This window comes from Peromyscus eremicus, chromosome 3 (assembly GCF_949786415.1).
Source record: "Peromyscus eremicus chromosome 3, PerEre_H2_v1, whole genome shotgun sequence".
Lineage (NCBI taxonomy): Eukaryota > Metazoa > Chordata > Mammalia > Rodentia > Cricetidae > Peromyscus > Peromyscus eremicus.
The window spans coordinates 26,112,673-26,132,522 of NC_081418.1; the positions used below are offsets into that span (position 1 = coordinate 26,112,673).

General features: G+C 35.8%; 1 protein-coding gene across 1 annotated transcript in view; it reads right to left on the reverse strand.

The window, feature by feature from the left end:
* The window catches only part of Vwde (von Willebrand factor D and EGF domains), a 126,290-nt gene that overhangs the window by 94,698 nt on the left and 11,742 nt on the right, over positions 1-19,850 (reverse strand). Inside the window, exons 4-11 of the mRNA XM_059256458.1 lie at positions 12,100-12,165; positions 9,467-9,714; positions 8,608-8,697; positions 6,637-6,781; positions 4,689-4,906; positions 4,175-4,248; positions 2,444-2,717; positions 51-259 (exon numbers count right to left, since the gene is read on the reverse strand). Of these exons, the coding sequence (XP_059112441.1) occupies positions 51-259; positions 2,444-2,717; positions 4,175-4,248; positions 4,689-4,906; positions 6,637-6,781; positions 8,608-8,697; positions 9,467-9,714; positions 12,100-12,165 (1,324 nt within the window). The remainder of the gene's footprint in view (positions 1-50; positions 260-2,443; positions 2,718-4,174; positions 4,249-4,688; positions 4,907-6,636; positions 6,782-8,607; positions 8,698-9,466; positions 9,715-12,099; positions 12,166-19,850) is intronic.

Consider the following 19,850-nt stretch of genomic DNA (forward strand, 5'->3'; position numbering starts at 1 on the left):
TTAAACTTCATAATAACACAGTAACAAATGAATAATAGCTTAATTCTCACCTCCATTCATTGATAAAAGCAATATAATTGTTGACGTCATGGTCAATTGTGATCCCGTTTTTGTCATGGAAATCGTTTTCTGGGTTTTCATCGAAGGTGCCACAAAGCCCCAATGTGTTTCTGTAGTCTAAACTAGGGGCCCTGAGCGTTATACTCATACCCCACTCACTGAGGTCAGCACGGATGAATGCTCCAGAGGAAAACCAAATCTGAAAGCAGGATGGAAGATGCTGAATTCAGTCGGTTAAGAGGAGTGCCAAATAAGATACACGAAAGTTATTTGTCTGCACATACAAAGAATGAAACACCGATTTTTTTTTTTACATGAAGACTTTCATTTAATATTACATTTCAAAGCAACGCATTTTTACATTATGCTGATTTGAAATCTGGTCACAATTTCATTTTTTTTATTTTAATTTTTATGTAAATGGATGTTTTGCCAGCATGTATGTCTGTGCACCATGTGTGTGCCTAGTACCCTCACAGGCAAAATAGGGTGTCAGAGCCTCTGAAACTGGAGTTGAAGACAGTTGTGACCCACCATGTAGTTGTGGGGAATTGAACCTGGGTCCTCTGGAAAAGCAGCAGGCACTCTTAACTATGGAGCCATCTCTCAAGAACACATCATTGAAACAAATGGTTTGAGACTTCTTTAATAATTAAAATGTGATATTTTATGTGAATGAAAGAATAAAAACCAGTAAGGGCAACATTAACAAAGTCACATTTCGGATAGTAGTAACGCAATATAGAACTGCATTGCTAAGTTGTTAATTTACACTAATAAATGTAATTTGAGAGGAACACAAGTCCTCATAGTGAATCAGTCTCCTTTTGTTGCCAGTAGGCAAACAGAATCAACAGCCAAGTTATATAGTTGTCTGGGATAGTGGCAACAGAGCAAGAAGAGAGAGATTAAATGACCCCAACAGCTTGTGCCATCTGATTGTGAGCCGCTCTTGGTCCCAACAATGTCCCGAGGCCAGCCATCTGGAAGTATAACTGGCAAAATGACTTTTTCTAAGAGCACTAAAGACACATCACTGTGTTTCTTTTTTAGTTTTAACATACTCCTTGTCTCTTCATTAAAAAAAAATGATGTGAACTCATTACAGGAATTTCTTTTCAAGCGTAAACAAACTTAACATTACTACAAACTAAGATAGTTAAAATCATTACGAAGTCTGCATTTTGTATTTTTGCCTAGCAATCAACAAATGCCCACCCCTTCATTTTCTTGACCCTAATGTTTTCTACTACGTGTCTCATTTTATTTAGCTTTCATTAAACTCTCCTATGGGGACCTGTAACTCTCCCCACTACAGGGGGAGATGCAGTGAACGTCACTGGTGTTAACCACATCCTTAATAATTTCACTACAACTAATTCCCAGAGTTGAAAATTTTGATCAGGTGACATATGCAAAGAGTCCCTCAGAAAGGCTGTAATTTTTTCCATTGTCCTTATTCTTGGCAGTGTTATATGAAAGGTAGTGCTTTTTATTTATTTAATTACCGATGCAGTATTTCAAGGTTTTGTTGATTATTTGTACACCTAGACATATTTCAGTGTTATTCCTTTGTGAATTATCTTTTTGTATTTATTTATTTGTTTACTTGAGACAAAGTCTTGCTATGGAACCCAGGCTCATTTTGAGCTCACCATTCTCTTCCTTTGGCTTCCAAAGTGTTGGGATATCAGGTATGTGCCACAACACATGGTGCCTTTTGATGTTATTCTGGTTTATAATTATCTACTGATTATATATATATATATATATATATAATTCATATATATATGTATGTATCAGATATACAAATGTTTTGTATACTTACTGTGTTATACACATAGCAAATGATTTTCTAATTCCTGATTTACATTTTGGTTTTGGATGACAGAATTCAGATAAATAATGCTTTGTTTGTAAATTATTATTCAGTAAGTGTTATAAAACCATAACACATTTAAATTTTAATTAAATTCAAATATATCTACCAAGAATTTACTTTTTGAAAGATGAAAAGGTGAGCATGACCTTAAGATATAAATATCTTGTTTGCTGGTATGAAACAGTATCTTTAAAAAGGTAAATGATAAAAATATTTTTTAAATGTGTTCCATTTTGAATAGCAGGTTATAAAAGAAGCTTTCTTTCAATATATGAGTCAATCTAAGGCCATCTTCTTTCCCTTTTCATACCAGTGAGCAAGATATTCTCATACACGCATATATTTTAATCATATTCATCCATTATCTTTCATGTGCTATTTTCTTCAACAACTAATATCAAAACATAATAGTGCCTAATTTTTAAAGATGAACAGAAGTTTATCCAAAATGATAAAAGGAAAACTCTTTTTAATATTAAACTTTGACCTCTGTTCACATACCGTGATCTTTCTTCCTAAATAAGATTCAGTGATTCTGATATTGCTTGATGATGAACCTTGGCTCTTCACAAATAAACGTGGTGGAGATTCATGTAACTGACCACTGCACATATCAAAAGTAACTACATCAGCTTCTTCTTTTGCAACAAAACCACAGTTACATGACACAGGATAGTGAAGTCTTCCACAGTCCCACTGACGTACATGTATTTCAAAATCACGTGACATACTCTTATAAAGCACAAATGTCCCAGTCTTGAAGTTATCATATATCCTAGTATGAACAAAATTCAAGGACATTAAGAATCAGGATAACATATTATAACAATATAAATGTAATTTTAAAAAATTCTGAGATGTATGTATAAGTAGTCAATGTATTTTGGCCTGAGACTAAGAAATTTGTATTTCCAGTACCTTTATGGCTCTGAAAACTGATTTGCGTTCATGAATGACTCAACGGGACCCTAAATACCTTAACTCTTCCCCACAACTCTCTCTTTGCCCACTCAACAGACTCCCTTCTTAAGGGAGAGCATGCTTGCTGAGTGTGCATGCACTTGGCTGTCTTCCTTACTAGGAAGTGTTTGTCCAACTAGCCCATTACTTAATGGCTTTTGATAACCAGACTCTTTTAATAAATCATGAACTCTACTTCCATCCCTTCTTCTCTACCTGTTTTAATTCCTGGCATGTACTTGCTTCCAACACTGTTTTATTACTGTTGCTGTTGTTAATTGTGCTCCTGTATCTCTTCTCCTATCCAAAGTTCAGCACCAGGGCAGAGAGAGTTACTGACTTCATTCACTGCCTTACCCTCAGCACTCAGAATATGGCTTGTCACCTGGATATTTCACAAACTAATCTCACTGAATGAACACAGATTAAGTACATCACACTATGCTTTCTTGAGGATTCCTCACCATGGCTGCTAAATCTCCAAATACGGTCATAAAAGATTTTTGCATAAGTGATCAGTGGTGACAACTTTTCAGTACTCTCTGAAGTCTGTACAGTGCTTTTTATAACAGAGGGTTCTACAACTGTTCACTTATGAATCATTTTGCTGACAACTATCACAATATGTTTGGAACACCTGTCAGGTATCATGAAGACAGTTTTTTACTAGACAAGAGTTGTCTTTCTTAAGAATATCTTAGACTCACGAGCAGCATCACCAAAATTAAATCTTTCTATCCAGACATTAAAAGCAGTATCATTTTGATTTTTTTCATTACTTTGGCTATTTTACTTAAATTCCAGAAATAATCACCAAGGCTTTCATGATAAAAACCCAAATTAAATGAATATTTTTTGTCGTCAATTAAATGTAATCAGTATTAAGGTAAATTTAATAGATTAATCATTTCACAGAAATCTCAAAGATTATTCTGCTATTATATAAACAGAACATAGTAAATATGCTTAGTGAAAATAACTGACTCATTATCAAAAATAAGTAAATGACCAAGCAAAAATGATTGTGTGCACTTGCAATAATCTTCACCTGTAATAACCCCAAAATTCAGGCTCACTAGTTGTCTACTCCAGACTGGAGTTAAGACAAATTATTCAACACAAATACACTAATGTCTACAAACAAGCCAGTGAAAGTACAAATCACTGACAAAGACAAGAAGTGACAAAAGGGTGTGGCATTTATAACAAAACAACAACGGCAAAACTCAAGGAAATAAAGACCACTGAAAGGAGAAAGATTCTGGACATTACCTGCCATCAAAGGTTATTATGTGTGGGTCAGTAAATGAATAGCAGTAAGCAGATGGGACGTCCTTGACTTTTATCTTCGGAAGAAAGATATGTTTAAAGGTTAATATTGATATGTAGATAGTGATATGCAGTAAATTATTTTGCAATTGCAATTAATATTCAATAAATAATTATTTTTATAATTACTGAAAATGGAATTATTTTAAAAATAAAAAATATCAAGTAATTTTTAAAGATTGATTTATTTATGTATTGAGTCTGTATGCATATACATGTATATATGCCAAGTGTGAGCAGGTGACAACAGAGACCAGAAGGAGACGTCACAGGCAATTGTTAACTGCCCCACATGGTGCTAGGAACCAAATTTGAGGCCTCTAGAAAAGAAGACAGTAAACTTAGCCCTTGAGCCATCTCTTTGGCCCCATCAAATAATTTTTAAATAAAAAAATCGCAACACAAACATATCATTTAAAATCTTAAATTACAAAGGTTATTTTTCTGATTAGTCAACCTGGATGCTGTCTGGAGTGTATCTGTCCCACAGGAAATCGTCATTGACTATAGGTTCCACAATGATGTCTGTAACTCTGTCTCCATCTGGGGAAAAGTCTGACACAGCCGTGTAGTGCACCACAGCATGGCTACATATTCCACTGTCACAAGGAGAGTTCTGGTGAAGGTCCACATGGCAGGAAGATAATGCCAAATTTAAACCCAGGTGTTCTTTACCTATTTAGGGAAAAAGAATTTCAAAGTCTTTTTGCAAATGTATATACAAATCAAATATAGTTACTTGACTAATATGAAACACTAACACTAAAATATTATTCCTAAATAATTAAAAAATTTGTTATAATGTTTGTCTAAATTAAAATAAAGCCACTGATTCTACTTTATCTTTATAGATAAATATTAATTTTGTGTATGTATACATATATACATATATACTTCTATTTTCAATAAGCTACAAACAGATGTGCATCTAAATAAAATTCAAAAGCAACTAATAACACAGGTACAATAAGGTAATGAACAAGATAGTACCATGATTTCATCAACATAAACTGTATACATGTTCTGATGTATAAATATGTACATTTAGTAAGAACATGATGTGGGTCTTTTGGTCATGAGTAATCTTATTTCTTCTCCTAACTATTTGGATATATTCAGAAACTGAAAATGATTCTTTGCTTAAGTAACAAAGAAAAAGGGAAAGAATTTTGAGAGGAAACAGTAATAGAAAATAAAAACAGAACTTTAAAAAGAGGTATGGTGGTTGGGCAGTGGTGGTGCACACCTTTAACCCCAGCACTCAGGAGATAAGAGGCAAGAGGGACTCTGTAAGTTCGAGCCTAGCCTGGTCTACAAAGTGAGTTCCAGGACAGCCAGAGCTCTTATGCAGAGAAACCACATCATAAAAAACAAAACAAACAAACAAAAAAGGCATAGCTGATTTACATAATTTCTGTTCTTCCCATAAACAAAAAGAACACACTACCAAAGTGGATATAAAGAAGCATGCAGCCGGGCGGTGGTGGCACACGCCTTTAATCCCAGCACTCGGGAGGCAGAGCCAGGCGGATCTCTGTGAGTTCGAGGCCAGCCTGGGCTACCAAGTGAGTTCCAGGAGAGGCGCAAAGCTACACAGAGAAACCCTTTCTTTCAAATCCAACTCAGGACGGAAAAGCTATCCTGAGACAAAAAAAAAAAAAAAAGAAATGAGTTCCTAACGTGGTCTTCTTTTCACCCACATGGATTTTACAGGTATGAAATTACAGTGGTTGCATAAAGGTTAACTGTGCTCAGTTCAAGATCCTGGGGGAAATGTTTCTCTTTTTATTTTCCTATAAATGTATTTTCCATACATATAAAATATAATGGAAACATACAATTCCTTAGCCAGCTCTCTGAGGGGAAGGTGGAATATGTCTGGTTTAGGTACACTCTCTGACTTCATTTCCCAAGTTTACGGTGTGAGGGCCATGCATCATGATGCCCACGTGATTAGTCATTTAAATGGAAAAATATTAAGACAAAAGATCCCACATGAAGCTTACACTGGGAAGAGACATGTGAAGAATTCATAATGAGACCCGTGTTTCATAAGCTTGAACTCTTGGAAAACTCTGAAAACAAGACAAAGGGAAGAATAAGAGGGAGGCAGAGGAGAAGGGAGATGAGCAAGGAGGAAGAAATGGAGGGATAGGAAAGATGACAGATGAAAACACAAAGAGAAGGTGGTTCAATAGTATGTTTGAGCCCAGGAAGAAAAACCATGAACCGCTTTGCCAATCAACTCAATCTTACATCAGATCTTTAACACAATTGAGCTATTGCTTGATATAAGCATGAAACATTTTATTATCTGAGTACAGTGCATGGATTTTCTACAAAGGAGGATGAGGATCAGTTATTGTCTGAAATGTAATGAGCCAAAAGGAACTTTTGTGTGGTACCTTGTTGGACGGTTCTCAGTTTTAATGAGATTTTGCATCCTTCATCAAGCTCTCTAAATTCAGAGCAAGCAATAGGAATTGTACTCTCTACCCTCAGCTGGTATTCCTTCCCATCTTCTGATATAGTGCTCAGTTCAGGTTTTAACTAGTAGGAGAAAAAATACGTATCAGTTATGTTCAGATAGAATGTATTTCTAAAGATCAAATTTGAAAACTCACTTTTTCCTTGACAAATCCTCTTCTGCTTAGTGAGCTGTTAATAACTTGATCATTGAGTTTTACTTAACTAAACAAGGCCAATTAACATCAAACCAATAAAAATATATAAGCCACATGCAATAGCATCCAGAGAGTTCCAGCATCACTCTGAGTTTAGGCTCAATTGCTTCCTCGACATAGGCTGGACAGCTTGGTGGCCAAGCTAGCTTCATTGATTCTGAAGAATGGAGGAAGAGAGATTGTGATTCCCACCCTCACCCATTTAATTACTGATGCTTATTGACATAACCAGAGAAGAACCTGGTTATTTTCAAGTACTTACTGTCACCATTGAGATTTATGTACTACTTAATACATAGATCCAGATGGTGCTGTCACCTGCAATATCCAGCTCCTCGGCTTGTTTCTGAGTGCCTGCCTTCTACATTAGACTTCCTGAGATGCATTGCTACAGCCTGAGTCACTCCAGTCCACACAGCAGTCATGAGTGGAAGCAGGGATCTTTTGTTGTCCCCACAGCATCAAGTCTTGGCTGTTTCTCAAAAGAATTGCTTCTTAGTGCTATTTCTCTGTTCATCTTATTAGAAACGGTGGCTGACCACTGACATCGTTTAACTGTATACACCTGTGAGAGCAAAATGTTCCTGCATTCTCAAGGTCAGAGCTCTGCTTGGTCTCTTATCACTATCTGTTCTGACAATGTAATCCAGTCTTCCTGGACTCTGTCCAAGTGCACATGGACTTTAGCTCGACAAAGGTTTTTATCCTATTCCTAAGGCCTGTCCTCACAATTGACCAATTTCCTATATTATCCTTGGACAAGAAATGAAGACAATACAATCTCAATTCCATGAGTGAGGTCCCCACAGTTTTGCTCTCCAGCTTCCACCTTGTAACACTGCCCAATACATTCCACTGCTCCTGATTTCCTGTCACTTCTGCTTACCTGTTGGAATTACTCATCACTCTCTGGATCCAGTGAGACCATCAGTAACCAAAAGAATTATGCCGCTTAGTTAGCACAATTATGGCAGTCCATAAAGCCCAGAACTGTGAGTCATTTCTGCTTAAGTCCCAGGTGCTAGCCCTTCATCTGGTACTTGTCTTCAAACATGCGCAATAACCAAATAGTGGCATGCTTATAATACGTAATAGAGTATCTGGTAGAGTGACTCATGAAAAGAGAGCCTTTAACTTACTCAGATTTGGGCTTTGCTTTAGTTCCTCCTTCCCATAAGTCCGTGCATTGTGATGGCTTGACTTGTGAAATTTTACATTCACAAGTAATTCAAAATTGACTTGTGTACAATTATTATACCTTAAATCTTTGTCTTCCCTGAAACTAGAAATATTCTTCAATATACTTTCTCATGATACTAAATAGTAGCAGCCATGTACAGCTCCCAGTCAGCCATAGGTCACAAAGGGTAAACATCCAATACTCCACGGTGTGCTTATTGCAAAGATGATGCCAGAAACTTTGTTGCATTAAATGCATTTTTGACTCACACTGTTTTCAATTGATGATGAATTTACTGGGATATAACGATATCATAAGCCAAAGAACACCCCAGATTCAGTCCATTCACATGTGTCTTCAAGCTTTGTTGTACATGACAATTACTCAGTTAATCCTCAAAATTGCTGATTATTCTGTCTAGACTTTCTGATTCAGTCAATGATGAGACCCAAGAACCATCATGGGCAACTTACAGTAAATAACCTTTCAAGATCATACTCACTGCCACATACCTTAATTCCTGCAAAAAATCCCTGGCTTTCCACAGATATGCTTTGGACATCTGGTTTCTCCAAGAAAAAGAGGGAAGCACTGCAGAATATCTATGAACATAGTCAAGAAATAATCATTTAGTAGTTGCATTATAAAGAAACATGCAAATTATTATCCTTAAATCCTTTGTTCAATTGTTAGTAAACAATAAAATTAAGAAAAGGAGGCTAGAGAGATGGCCAGCAGTTAAGAGCACTTGTTGCTCTTGCAGGGGACTCAGGTTCTAGTCTCAGCACCCAAGCAGTTGTTCAGAGCTACCCAGAAGTCCAGATTCAGGGGATCCAATACACTTTCTGACCTCTATGGACATCAAATGCACCCATGATACTCACACACATGCAGACAAAACACTCATACATAAGCTAAAATGAATAAAATTAAGTAAAAAATAAAGAACCAAAACATTTCACATACTCGTCTAAAGTTTGAGAAAAATCCTATCATAAAATATTAGTTATTTGAACCTCAATATAAAGTACAGTGTACCTTTTATTTCAAATATATCTATTAGAAAGTAGATAAAATGGTATGAGCATTGAAAAATTAAAACATTGCTTTCCAATATTTGAAGGATATAATTTTAAAATCTGAAAAAGACATAGAGTTTTAAAGTTTCATTGATAATCAGCAGATTATTAAAAGGAGATATTCAAACACAATCACCAAAAGTACATTATTGACACTTCTGTTACTAGAATTAGCACAGTTGCAAAGCTTTATATTCTGAGAAGCTTTCAGTGTTTGATTTAAAATCCAATTTTGAAAATCAATATATTCACGAAAAGAAAATACAAAGTTTTTTGGTTTTGTTTTACATACCTTATCTCCAAGTCTGAGATTTATGCCATCAAGTTCTAGAAGAGAAAATGCCTGAAGAGTGCTCTCTTGTGTCAGCTGTTCTTTGATTCCTTGGGAGGAAAGCCTAGACCAGGCTATGAGAAATCCTACTGAGTTGTTTGTGGGGGAAACATCAAAAGCACACCTACAAAACACCTGGGAGCCAAACAGCTCCACTGTAACCTTTGGCCTGCCTGGAGGTGGAGGGGGTGATATGGTGGAGAGCTGGCCTGGTGGGAGAAACACAATGAGGAAGTCAGGCATCCCGAAGAAAGAAAACAACCATGCCAAAAAGGAACTCAAAGACTATAAATAAAATGTTGTTAACATTGAGACTTACTTTAAAAAGACAGGGAAGCAAGATTGGAAAAATGATTATTTTCTAGCAGACATCAAAGGGAAACACTCATGTTTAAACTATTATAAATATTGATTGACAGGAGAGTAACCTAGCTCATGCATAGGTTAATCATGTAGAAACTTTGGAAAGCCTGGATTGTGAAAAGAAAAGTGGTTGATGTTCTTTAGGCAATCATCTTTTCTAAACTACAGAACAAACAAAATTTAGTCACTACACATTATAATCTCTTGTTATAAAGATAACTATTATAGCATCAAACCAAATATGTATCTTATAATTTGCTTTGAACTCAATTCATCATAACTTTGGGTTGAAAGAGTTGTTCATTGCACGGTGGTTATGCTGGCAGTGAACAATATGAAGTGCTGGACAGATCTCGTACTCTTTTCATTTTTCTGAGGCTAAAGATACGTCTGAAGTTTCTTCTAGGACCTATATGAAGAGTTCACAGCTTGCTTATTAATTCTAGGCATTTGCAAAGTTAAATCTAAAGATCTGTAAAAATTGTTTTATTTTGTTTTAGAAACAGAAAAAAACTTACTGGTAAAATTCAACAAGATGCTTTACAATATTCCGAAATATGCATCTTTCTATGATATACATTATTATTTTGTGACGATTGCAAAGCTAACCTTGTAGATCTGTCATGCAGACGCTGGAAAATTCTGAGAAACTTTGTCTTAAGTCCTTTCTATAGAGAAAACATACATTCATGTTCTTTTCAAATATCACTTTATTGGACACCATATCTCAATGACTAACAGCAAATAGATTGTTTTACAGTTAACATAATTAATGACAACAAAACGTTGGTGTCTCTTGAAGAAGGGTCTTGTACATAGCTCAGACTGGCCTCTAAATCTTGGTCCTTCTGCCTCAGCCTCCCAAATGCTGAGATTAAAGTGTGCTCAGCTACGTATATTTTAGTATCCTTAATCCAAGTGTCCATAGTCATAGCGAGTTTTTCACTCAGGTTGGTTTTAATTTTCTAGTTTTGAATAACTTATTTTTCCTAAATAATTACACAAATGTTCTAAATATCACAATTTGAGGAAATAAATAAATAAAGAAGTGAGTAAATGAGTTTGTCTGTTGCTTTCTGTGGTGCTGAATTTCAACCCAGGACTTGAAAATCTCTGTACCTCAGTATACCCCCAGCACCAGCTGAAATGTATTTATTCATGAAGGAAAATAGTTTATTTTTCTTTAATACAGATCTCTACTTAGAAAAATCCATGCCTAATACTCATAATAGATCATTAATCATAATATGTACTTATTGTTACAATGACTAAGGAATATTGTTTTATTCTTTAATATTATAACCTAAAACAGTAAAAGAAATAATAAACATTTAAATCACAGGCTTTAATGAAGCTGAGAATTTGAGACAGCATAATGGTTTGGTAGCAGAATTACTGGGAAAGATGCCTGCAAAATCGATCCGCAACTGGAGGAATGCAGAGAAGCCACTCAGAGCTGTTAATTATAGTAATTCATTGCAAACTCTGCCTCCTAATTTTAGAGAATCATGTTTGTCGGTAGACACAATGAAATGACTAATTTTTGCTTTGTTTGTTTGTTTGTTTGTTTGTTTTGAGAGAAGATCATCCTATGAAGCCAAAGCTGTCCAGAAATTTACAACAATCCTCTTGTTTCAAAGATGCATACCACTGTGCCTGGCTTATTTGTAGTTTTACGATATTTTTCCATATTATAAAAAAAATATGAACCAGGTGGTGGTGGTGCATGTCCTTAATCCCAGCACTCAGAAAGCTGAGGTAGGCAGAGCTCTGTGAGTTCAAGACCAGCCTGGTTTACAGAGCTAGTTCTAGGATAGCCAGGGCTACACTGTCTCAAAAAAACACACACATAAAAAAGAAAGAGTGAAAAGGAAAAAAAGAAATATTTTTATAACTATTGTGCTTCACACTTCCTTGAACAGTTCTAGAAGGTAGATTTTCGAAAGTAAAACAATAGGTACATATACATTTAAATTTTTATGAAAATTAAGTTCAAATGGTAATTTTTCTTGTCAATTGATTCTGCCAATATTTTACACTTGTTTTTAACTCTATAGTTCTGCCAGCCTCAAGGATACATTCTACACATATAATAAATAGTTTATTGTTATTGCTGACTTCTACCAGGCTGGTGTGCTTGAATAATTCAACATTTGAAACCACAGAACAAACTTATTCATAGAAGTCACTATATTATAACTACATTATATAAAAACCAATGCCATACACACCAATACAGTCACCTCCAATTTCTATTTCTCCAGGGCCACATGTGTATAACTTGACATCAGAAGTAGCTGCAAAAGGTTAAAGTTTGTATATTTAATTAAATAACCACAAATGTGTAAATCCACATATATCTATGAACAGTTCCTTGAGAAAGTATGTTTTAACATGGATGTAGAATTTCTTAGTTGTTCTCTCTGGGATTTTTCATAAGGATTTTTTCCCTTTGAGGATAAGATGAAAAAGAGATGATAGATGATCAGTATTTTGAAGTACTTGTAGCTTTCATACCTTCTTTGCAATCTACATTATTAAATATCAGAGCACAGTGATAATTTCAAATTCTTGGGCTCCAGGAGTCTATTTCTTACAGAAACATAAAGAGGCAAGTCACTTTGAAGGACAATTTGACATTTTCATATGACATTAAATATACTCTTACACAATGCAGACATTTTTTATCTGATGTTTACCCAAAAGACTTTCAGACAAACTTCTTCAAGAAAAATTAACACAAATATCTATAAGAGTTTTAGTCATAACTGTCTACTTTACAGGGATTTTGTGCAGACAATAATTTTGATTTATTGGCTTAGAAGATATCTGTGACCTGCTCATAATTTTTTCTTTCTCAAGATAGAGTCTCACTTACTAGTGCAGGCTAACGGGGAACTTGCCATGGAACCCAGACTGGCCTCAAATTCATAAACCTCATGTGATCTGAGGCTCCCAAGTGCTGAGAAGATTGCTGAGTATTTTCACCCTAGAGTTGCTATAGTTTCCTTGCCTTGTGTGTCTGTGTTTGGTTGTTCTGAGTAACACTGCCTCCACAGGAGTTTAGATCTCTCTCAGGACTATATAACTCTTCCTTCATCATTTATCCGGAAAATTTTTGCATAAGATTGTCATTATTTCCACTTAATATGTTTGAAAAATTTCTACTCAAAATGATCTGAATCCTGGGTGATCCTTTTGAAAGTGCATTGAACTAGAAATATAACTCCTTGAATAGGACTATAACCATTGCCTTTAAGTGTTGTGGCTGTGTGCATAAGTTAACTAACTTGTCAAGTTCATCTAAAGATGTCAAAGTATTAAAAGAATTGTTCATAATTATACCTTTGTTTTGGTTCTCATATTATCTGTGGAATCTTTTTTTTCTGGGATTCTTTCCCTTTATTTTTATTTCCCTTTTTTAATTGTTTTTTTTTTTTGAAAATATATTCTTTACTCATACAATGTATCCTGATTGTAGTTTCCCTTCCTTCTACCCCTCCCTGTTCTGCCCCACCTTCTCTCTTCCCTGGATCCACTCCCTTTCTGTCTCTCATTAGAAAGGAACTGGCTCTTAGGAGATAACAACTGAACATGACAAAATAAAATATAATAACAAGGCAAAAACTATCATATCAAAGTTGGACACAGCAACTCAACAGGAAGAAAAGAATCCAAAGAGCAGGCACAAAAGTCAGAGACCCACTCAAGGGGCCTCATAATCAGGAGTTCCATAAAAATATTAAGTTAATAGCTATAATATACACACAGAGGACGTGGTGCAGACCTGTGTGGGCCCTGTGCTTGCTGCTACAATCGCTTTGAGCTCATTCTCACCTTGTTTAGTTGGTTCAGAGAACCTTGTTTTAGTGTATCCCTAATATTCTCTCCCTGAACTCCTCACATGTGTGTTCCTAGAAATTGAATCTATGCTTTTCATCACGCTAAGCATATACTTGTTCTACCCAGCTGCTCTGCATGGCTGGTCCCAGTACTTTCTAACCCAAAATTATGGATAGAGAATTATAACTTTCATTGAATTGAAGAACTAGATTTTGATTCATTAAATTTTCTGTTGTTTATTTTTTTATTTATATTCTGTTCCTTTTTTCATCTTATTGTTCTGAATCTCATTTATATTTATTTTAGTCTCTAAATGTGTAAATTGAGGTACTTAATTTATAATTTTTATTTTCTAAAATAAATGCCCAATGAATACTAACTTTAATTGCTTCATTTTTATAACATACAGTTTCTTTGACTTAGGGTACAGGATGAGATGTATCATGGTAAATATTGCACATCCACTTACAAAGCATGTTTATTCTGCTTCCCTTGGGTGGAGTTGCCTTGAACGTCACCTAGAACACGTTGGCTGACAGAGTTGCTCTAGTTCCCTTTGCTTCTGCCGATTTGATTCTTTACTCGGAGTGGTTGGTGATGTGTAGTACTACCTGGTGGCTTGTCTATTTCTCCGTGGAAATAAGACCCACCAGTTTTGCATCACACACTGTAGGTCTGGTTCTGGCGCAGTCATGTAGAAATGTTATGCCCTGTTATAGAACTGATATTTTATCATAGGGCAAAAAACCTTGTTTTTCCTGTAACTGCCTTCATCCCTACTTTCTCCAGTAGTATCATTACCACTCCCAATGTCCCTTGATGGGTGTTACAGTTATAACTGCTATCCTTGTGCCCTTGAACTTGTTTCCTTTATATATGATGTGGGTTCTTCTAAATTTTTTTGTTCTTGTTTTTTTTTCATTTTTTACCAGTAGTGGAAGCTCTCTCTTTCAACCTTATCTGATAGAACTCTCTGAAGATAGCCCTGTTGCCCTGCCCTGGAACCTCCTGCACTCTCCTTTGCTCATGGCACCTAACAGTTCTGCTATGCTTTCACTCTGAGCAGACCTTACTCATCCCCCGAGGCTCTGCTACTGGCTGTTGCCTTCAGCTGATAGTGTCCCACTTGCTCTGACTACAGACTGTGTGCCCTCCAGAACTCAGTGTCAATACCATCTGAAAGAGACTTTCTCTGTGGGCTCCTGATTGCGAACCACATCCTTTGCTTGCCTGCAGTACTCTCTTCCATAGCAACTTTTAATCTTCTGTTAATACGATTAATTGTAATTAGTAAATGCATGAATACCCGTGGCATGATGGAAAGCTTTAAATTCATTTTATCTTCTCAACTATACTAAGGACATGCTTTATTTGTTAAAAGATAAATATTACTCCAACTTTATATACAGGTGAGGTAATTTATACATACTATGTCTGAACATGGCATCTAAGCTTAATGTTCTCTTTCCTTTGCCATTAGTCCAATCCATTTCTACTCTTTTCATGTAAGCCACTTATGCTTCTTTACGGAACTAGTGCAACAGTCTACAAGAACCTTTCTCCAGGAATAATAATTTGTGCCTTTAGCATACAATCCTCATATTGCATTATTAATCTGTTTGAAAACCTCCTTAGACTTTATACCATGATTCTGATTTGACCTAAGTTCTTAAATGAACCAAAGATCCTGCAGTTCTGTCACCTCTGTCTCTCTAAAGTCATCTTCTGGGATGTCCCTTTACTCTATTCTCTTCATATTTTTTCATGTCTGCCTAATTCTCCTCATTCAGATATGAACAGACTCATCAGCTGTTCAGAGGGCATTTCCAGGGCTAATTTTTAAAGACAGCATCCCTGTGCCAGTCTTTGCCTGTTTTATTGACTGGCTTTCTTTAATTAATATGACATATATTTCAAAATTAATTTTATTTTGCCAGCCCAGACTACTACTATACTCAGCAAAATTTTCAATCATAATAGAGAAAACAAGATATTCAATGATAAAAAATTTAAACAATATCTATCTACAAATCCAACCCCACAGAAGGTACTATAAGGAAAATCCAACCAAAAAAATTAACTATACCCATGAAAGCACAGGAAATAAGCAATCTCACACCAGAAAAAACAAAAGAAGATACACACATACACACACACACACACACACACACACACACACTACCAATAACAACAATAACAAAGTAACAGGAATTAGCAATCATTGGTCACTAATATCTCTCAATATCAATGCACATAATTTATCGTTAAGAAGACACAGATTAACAGGAAGATAAAAAGCAATATCCATCCTTCTACAGCAAATAAGAAACATAGCTCAACATCAAAGATAGACTTTACCAAAAAGTAAATGGTTGGAAACAAGTTCCAAGCACATGGACCCAAGAAGCAAACTGGTGCAGCTATTCTAATATATAGTAAAATAGACTTTCAACCAAAATTAATCAAAAGAGATGGGGAAGGACATTTCTTATTCATTAAATGAAAAAATCCACCAAGATGACATTTCAATTTTTAACACCTATGTCCCAAACACAAGGGCACCCACATTTGTAAAAGATACATTACTGAAGCTTAAATCACACATGGAACCTAATACATTAATTTTAGGAGACTTCAATACCCCACTCTCACAAATGAACAGGTCATCTAGACAAAAACTAAACAGAGAAATAATGGAACTGACAGATGTTATAAACCAAATGGAGCTAACAGATATCTATGGAACATTTCACCCAAACACAAAAGAATATACCTTCTTCTTAGAATCTCATGAAACTTTCTCTAAAATTGACCACTTACTCAGTCACAAAGCAAGTCTCAACAGATATACACTAACCCCTGCAGCCTATCAGGCCACCACGGATCAAATCTGGATTTCAATAACAGAAAGCCTACAAACTCATGGAAATTGAACAGCTCTCTACAAAATGACAACTGGGTAAAGGTAGAAATATAGAAATAAATTAAAAACTTCCTAGGAGTCAACGAAAATGAATACACAACATACTCAAACTCATGGTACACAATGAAAGTGTTGGTAATTGGGAAATCTAAAAGAAATGAACAAATTTCTTGGTAAATACCATTTGTGAAGTTAAATCAAGATCAGGTAACAATTTAAATAGACCTATAACCCCTAAGGAAATAGAAGCAGTTATTAAAAGTTTTCCAACCTAAAAATCCCAGGTCCAGATGGTTTTAGTGCAGAATTCTAGCAGACTTTCAAAGAAGAGCTAATAACAATACTCCTCAAATTATTCCACAAAACGGAAGCAGAAGGAACATTGCCAAATACAGTTTATAAGGCTACAGTCACACTGCTACCAAAATGACCCAAATATTCAACAAAGAAAGAGAATTACAGACCAATTTCCATCATGAACATTGATGTAAAAATACTTAAAAAAAATACTTGCAAAACACTGAAGAACACATTTAAAAGATCATTCACTATCATAAAGTAGGCTCTATCTCAGAAATGTAGGGCTAGTTCAACCTATAAAAATCTACCAATTTAAACCATTATATAAACAAACTGAAAGAAAAAAAACACAAGACCATCTCATTAGATGCTGAAAAAGCCTTTAACAAAATCCCAAACTCTGTCATAATAAAAGTCTTGAAGAAATCAGGGATACTGGAACATACCCAAACATGATAAAAACACCAGACCAATAGGCAACATCAAATGAAATGGAGAGAAACTTAAAGCAATTCCACTAAAATCAGGAACAAGACAAGTTGTCCACTCCCTCCATACCTATTCAATATAGTACTTGAAGTTCTAGCTAGAGCAATAAGACAACTAACAGACATAAGGGATACAAATTGGAAATGAGGAAGTCAAAGTATCATTATTTACAAAAGATATGATAGTATACATGAGTGACCCCTGAAGTTATACCAGAGAACTCCTACAGCTGATAAATACCTTCAGAGAAGTGCTTGGATACAAGATTAACTCCAAAAATAAGTAGCCCTCCTATATACAAAGGACAAACAGGCTAAGAAAGAAATCAGGGAAGCAACACCCTTCACAATAGCCACAATTAATATAAAATATCTAGGGGTAATGTTTATCAAGCAAGTGAAAGTCCTGTATGATAAAAACTTCAAGTCTTTGAGGAAAGAAATTGAAGAAGATATCAGAAGGCAGAGAGATCTTTCATGCTCATGGATCAGTAGGATTAGCATAGTAAAAATAGCCATTTTGCCAAAAGCAATCTATAGATTTAACTCAATCCCCATCAAAATTTCAACACAATTACCTTGAAAGAACAGTACTCAACTTTATATCAAAAAACAAAAAACCCAGGGTAGCTAAAACAATGTGTACAAATAGAGAACTTCTGGAGGTATAATCATCCCTGATTTCAAACTCTACTACAGAGCTATAGTAATAAAACTGCATGCATAGTCTTGGCCTAAAAACAGACAGGTTGATCAATGGAATCGAATTGAAGACCCAGCTATAAATCCACACATCTCTGGACACCTGTTGTTTTTGTTTTGTTTTGTTTTTTGTTTGTTTTTTTTTAATAATGAAGCCAGAAATATACAATGGAAAACAGAAAGCATCTTCAATAAATGGTGCTTGTCTAACTAGATGTCAGCATGTAGAAGAAAGCAAATAGATTCATATCTACCACCCTACACAAAACTCAAGTCCAAGTGGGTCAAAGACCTCAACATAAAACAAGATGCACTGAACCTGACAGGAGATAAAGTGGGGAAGAGCCTTGAAAGCATTTGCACAGGAGACAACTTTCTGAACAGAACACTAATACGAAAGCACTATGATCAACAATTAATAAACTGGACCTCCTGAATCTAAAAAGCTTCTGTAAGGCAAAGGACACCACCAATAGGACAAAACAGCAACCCATAGAATGGGAAAAGGTCTTCACCAACTCTGCATCTGACAGAGGGCTAATTTCCAAAATATATAAGGTACTCAAAAAACTAGACATCAACAAACCAAATAATCCAACTAAAAATGGGGTACAGGTCTAAACAGAAAATTCTGAACAGAAGAATCTCAAATGTCTGAGAGGCACTTAAAATATTCAGCATCCTTATTCATCAAGGAAATGCAAATCAAAAGGACTCTGAGATTCCATCTTACACCTGTCAGAATGACTAAGATCAAAAACACAAGCAACAGCTTATGCTGGTGAGGATGTGGAAGAAGGGGAACACTCTTCCATTGCTGTTGGGAGTGTAAACTTATAAAGCCACTTTGGAAATCAATATAGTCATTTCTCAGAAAATTGAGAATCAATCTATGTCAGGATCGAGCTATACCACTCCTGGACATATATCCAAAGTATGCTCCATCATACCACAAGGACACTTGTGCAATTATGTTCATAGCAGCTTTATTTGTAATAGCCAGAACCTGGAAAGAACCTAGATGTCCCTCAACCAAAGAGTGGATAAAGAAAATGTGATATGTTTACACAATGGAGTGTTACTCAGCTGTTAAAAACAATCACATCATGAAATTTGCAGGCAAATGGATGGAATTTGAAAAAATCATCCTGAGTGAGGTAACCCAGACCCAAAAAGATATGAGTGACCCACTTATGAGTAACTATCAGTAAAGTAAAGGATTCTCATACTACAATCCACAGATCCAGGGAGGTTAAGCAATAAGGAGGGCTCAAGAGGAGACACATGGATCTGTCTGGGAAGAAAAAAAGGAATAGTCATTGCAGGTGGCCTGAGGGTGGGTGAGATGGAATCTCTAAGAGTAACCCTAGCAATGACTCCCTGTAATGGGGGATATGGAACCTCAACTGGCTATCTGCTTTAACCACACAAGGCTTCCAGTGGAGTGACTGGGACATCAACCCAGCCACAAAACCTTTGACCTACAATTTGTCCGGCCTGCAAGATGGGCTGGGGTAAATGTGGCACAGAATTTGTGGGAGTGGCCAAACAATGACTGCTCCAGCTTGAGACCCATGCCCCATGCCACAGAGAGGAAGCCCATTCCTGACACTATCTGGAGGGCCAGGAACCAGTCTGGGATAGCCCAGAGAAACTAGGATAGAACCAAACATGACAGACAACAAAACAAAGAGTCAATGAAATTATTCCTTCCTAATGATATTCT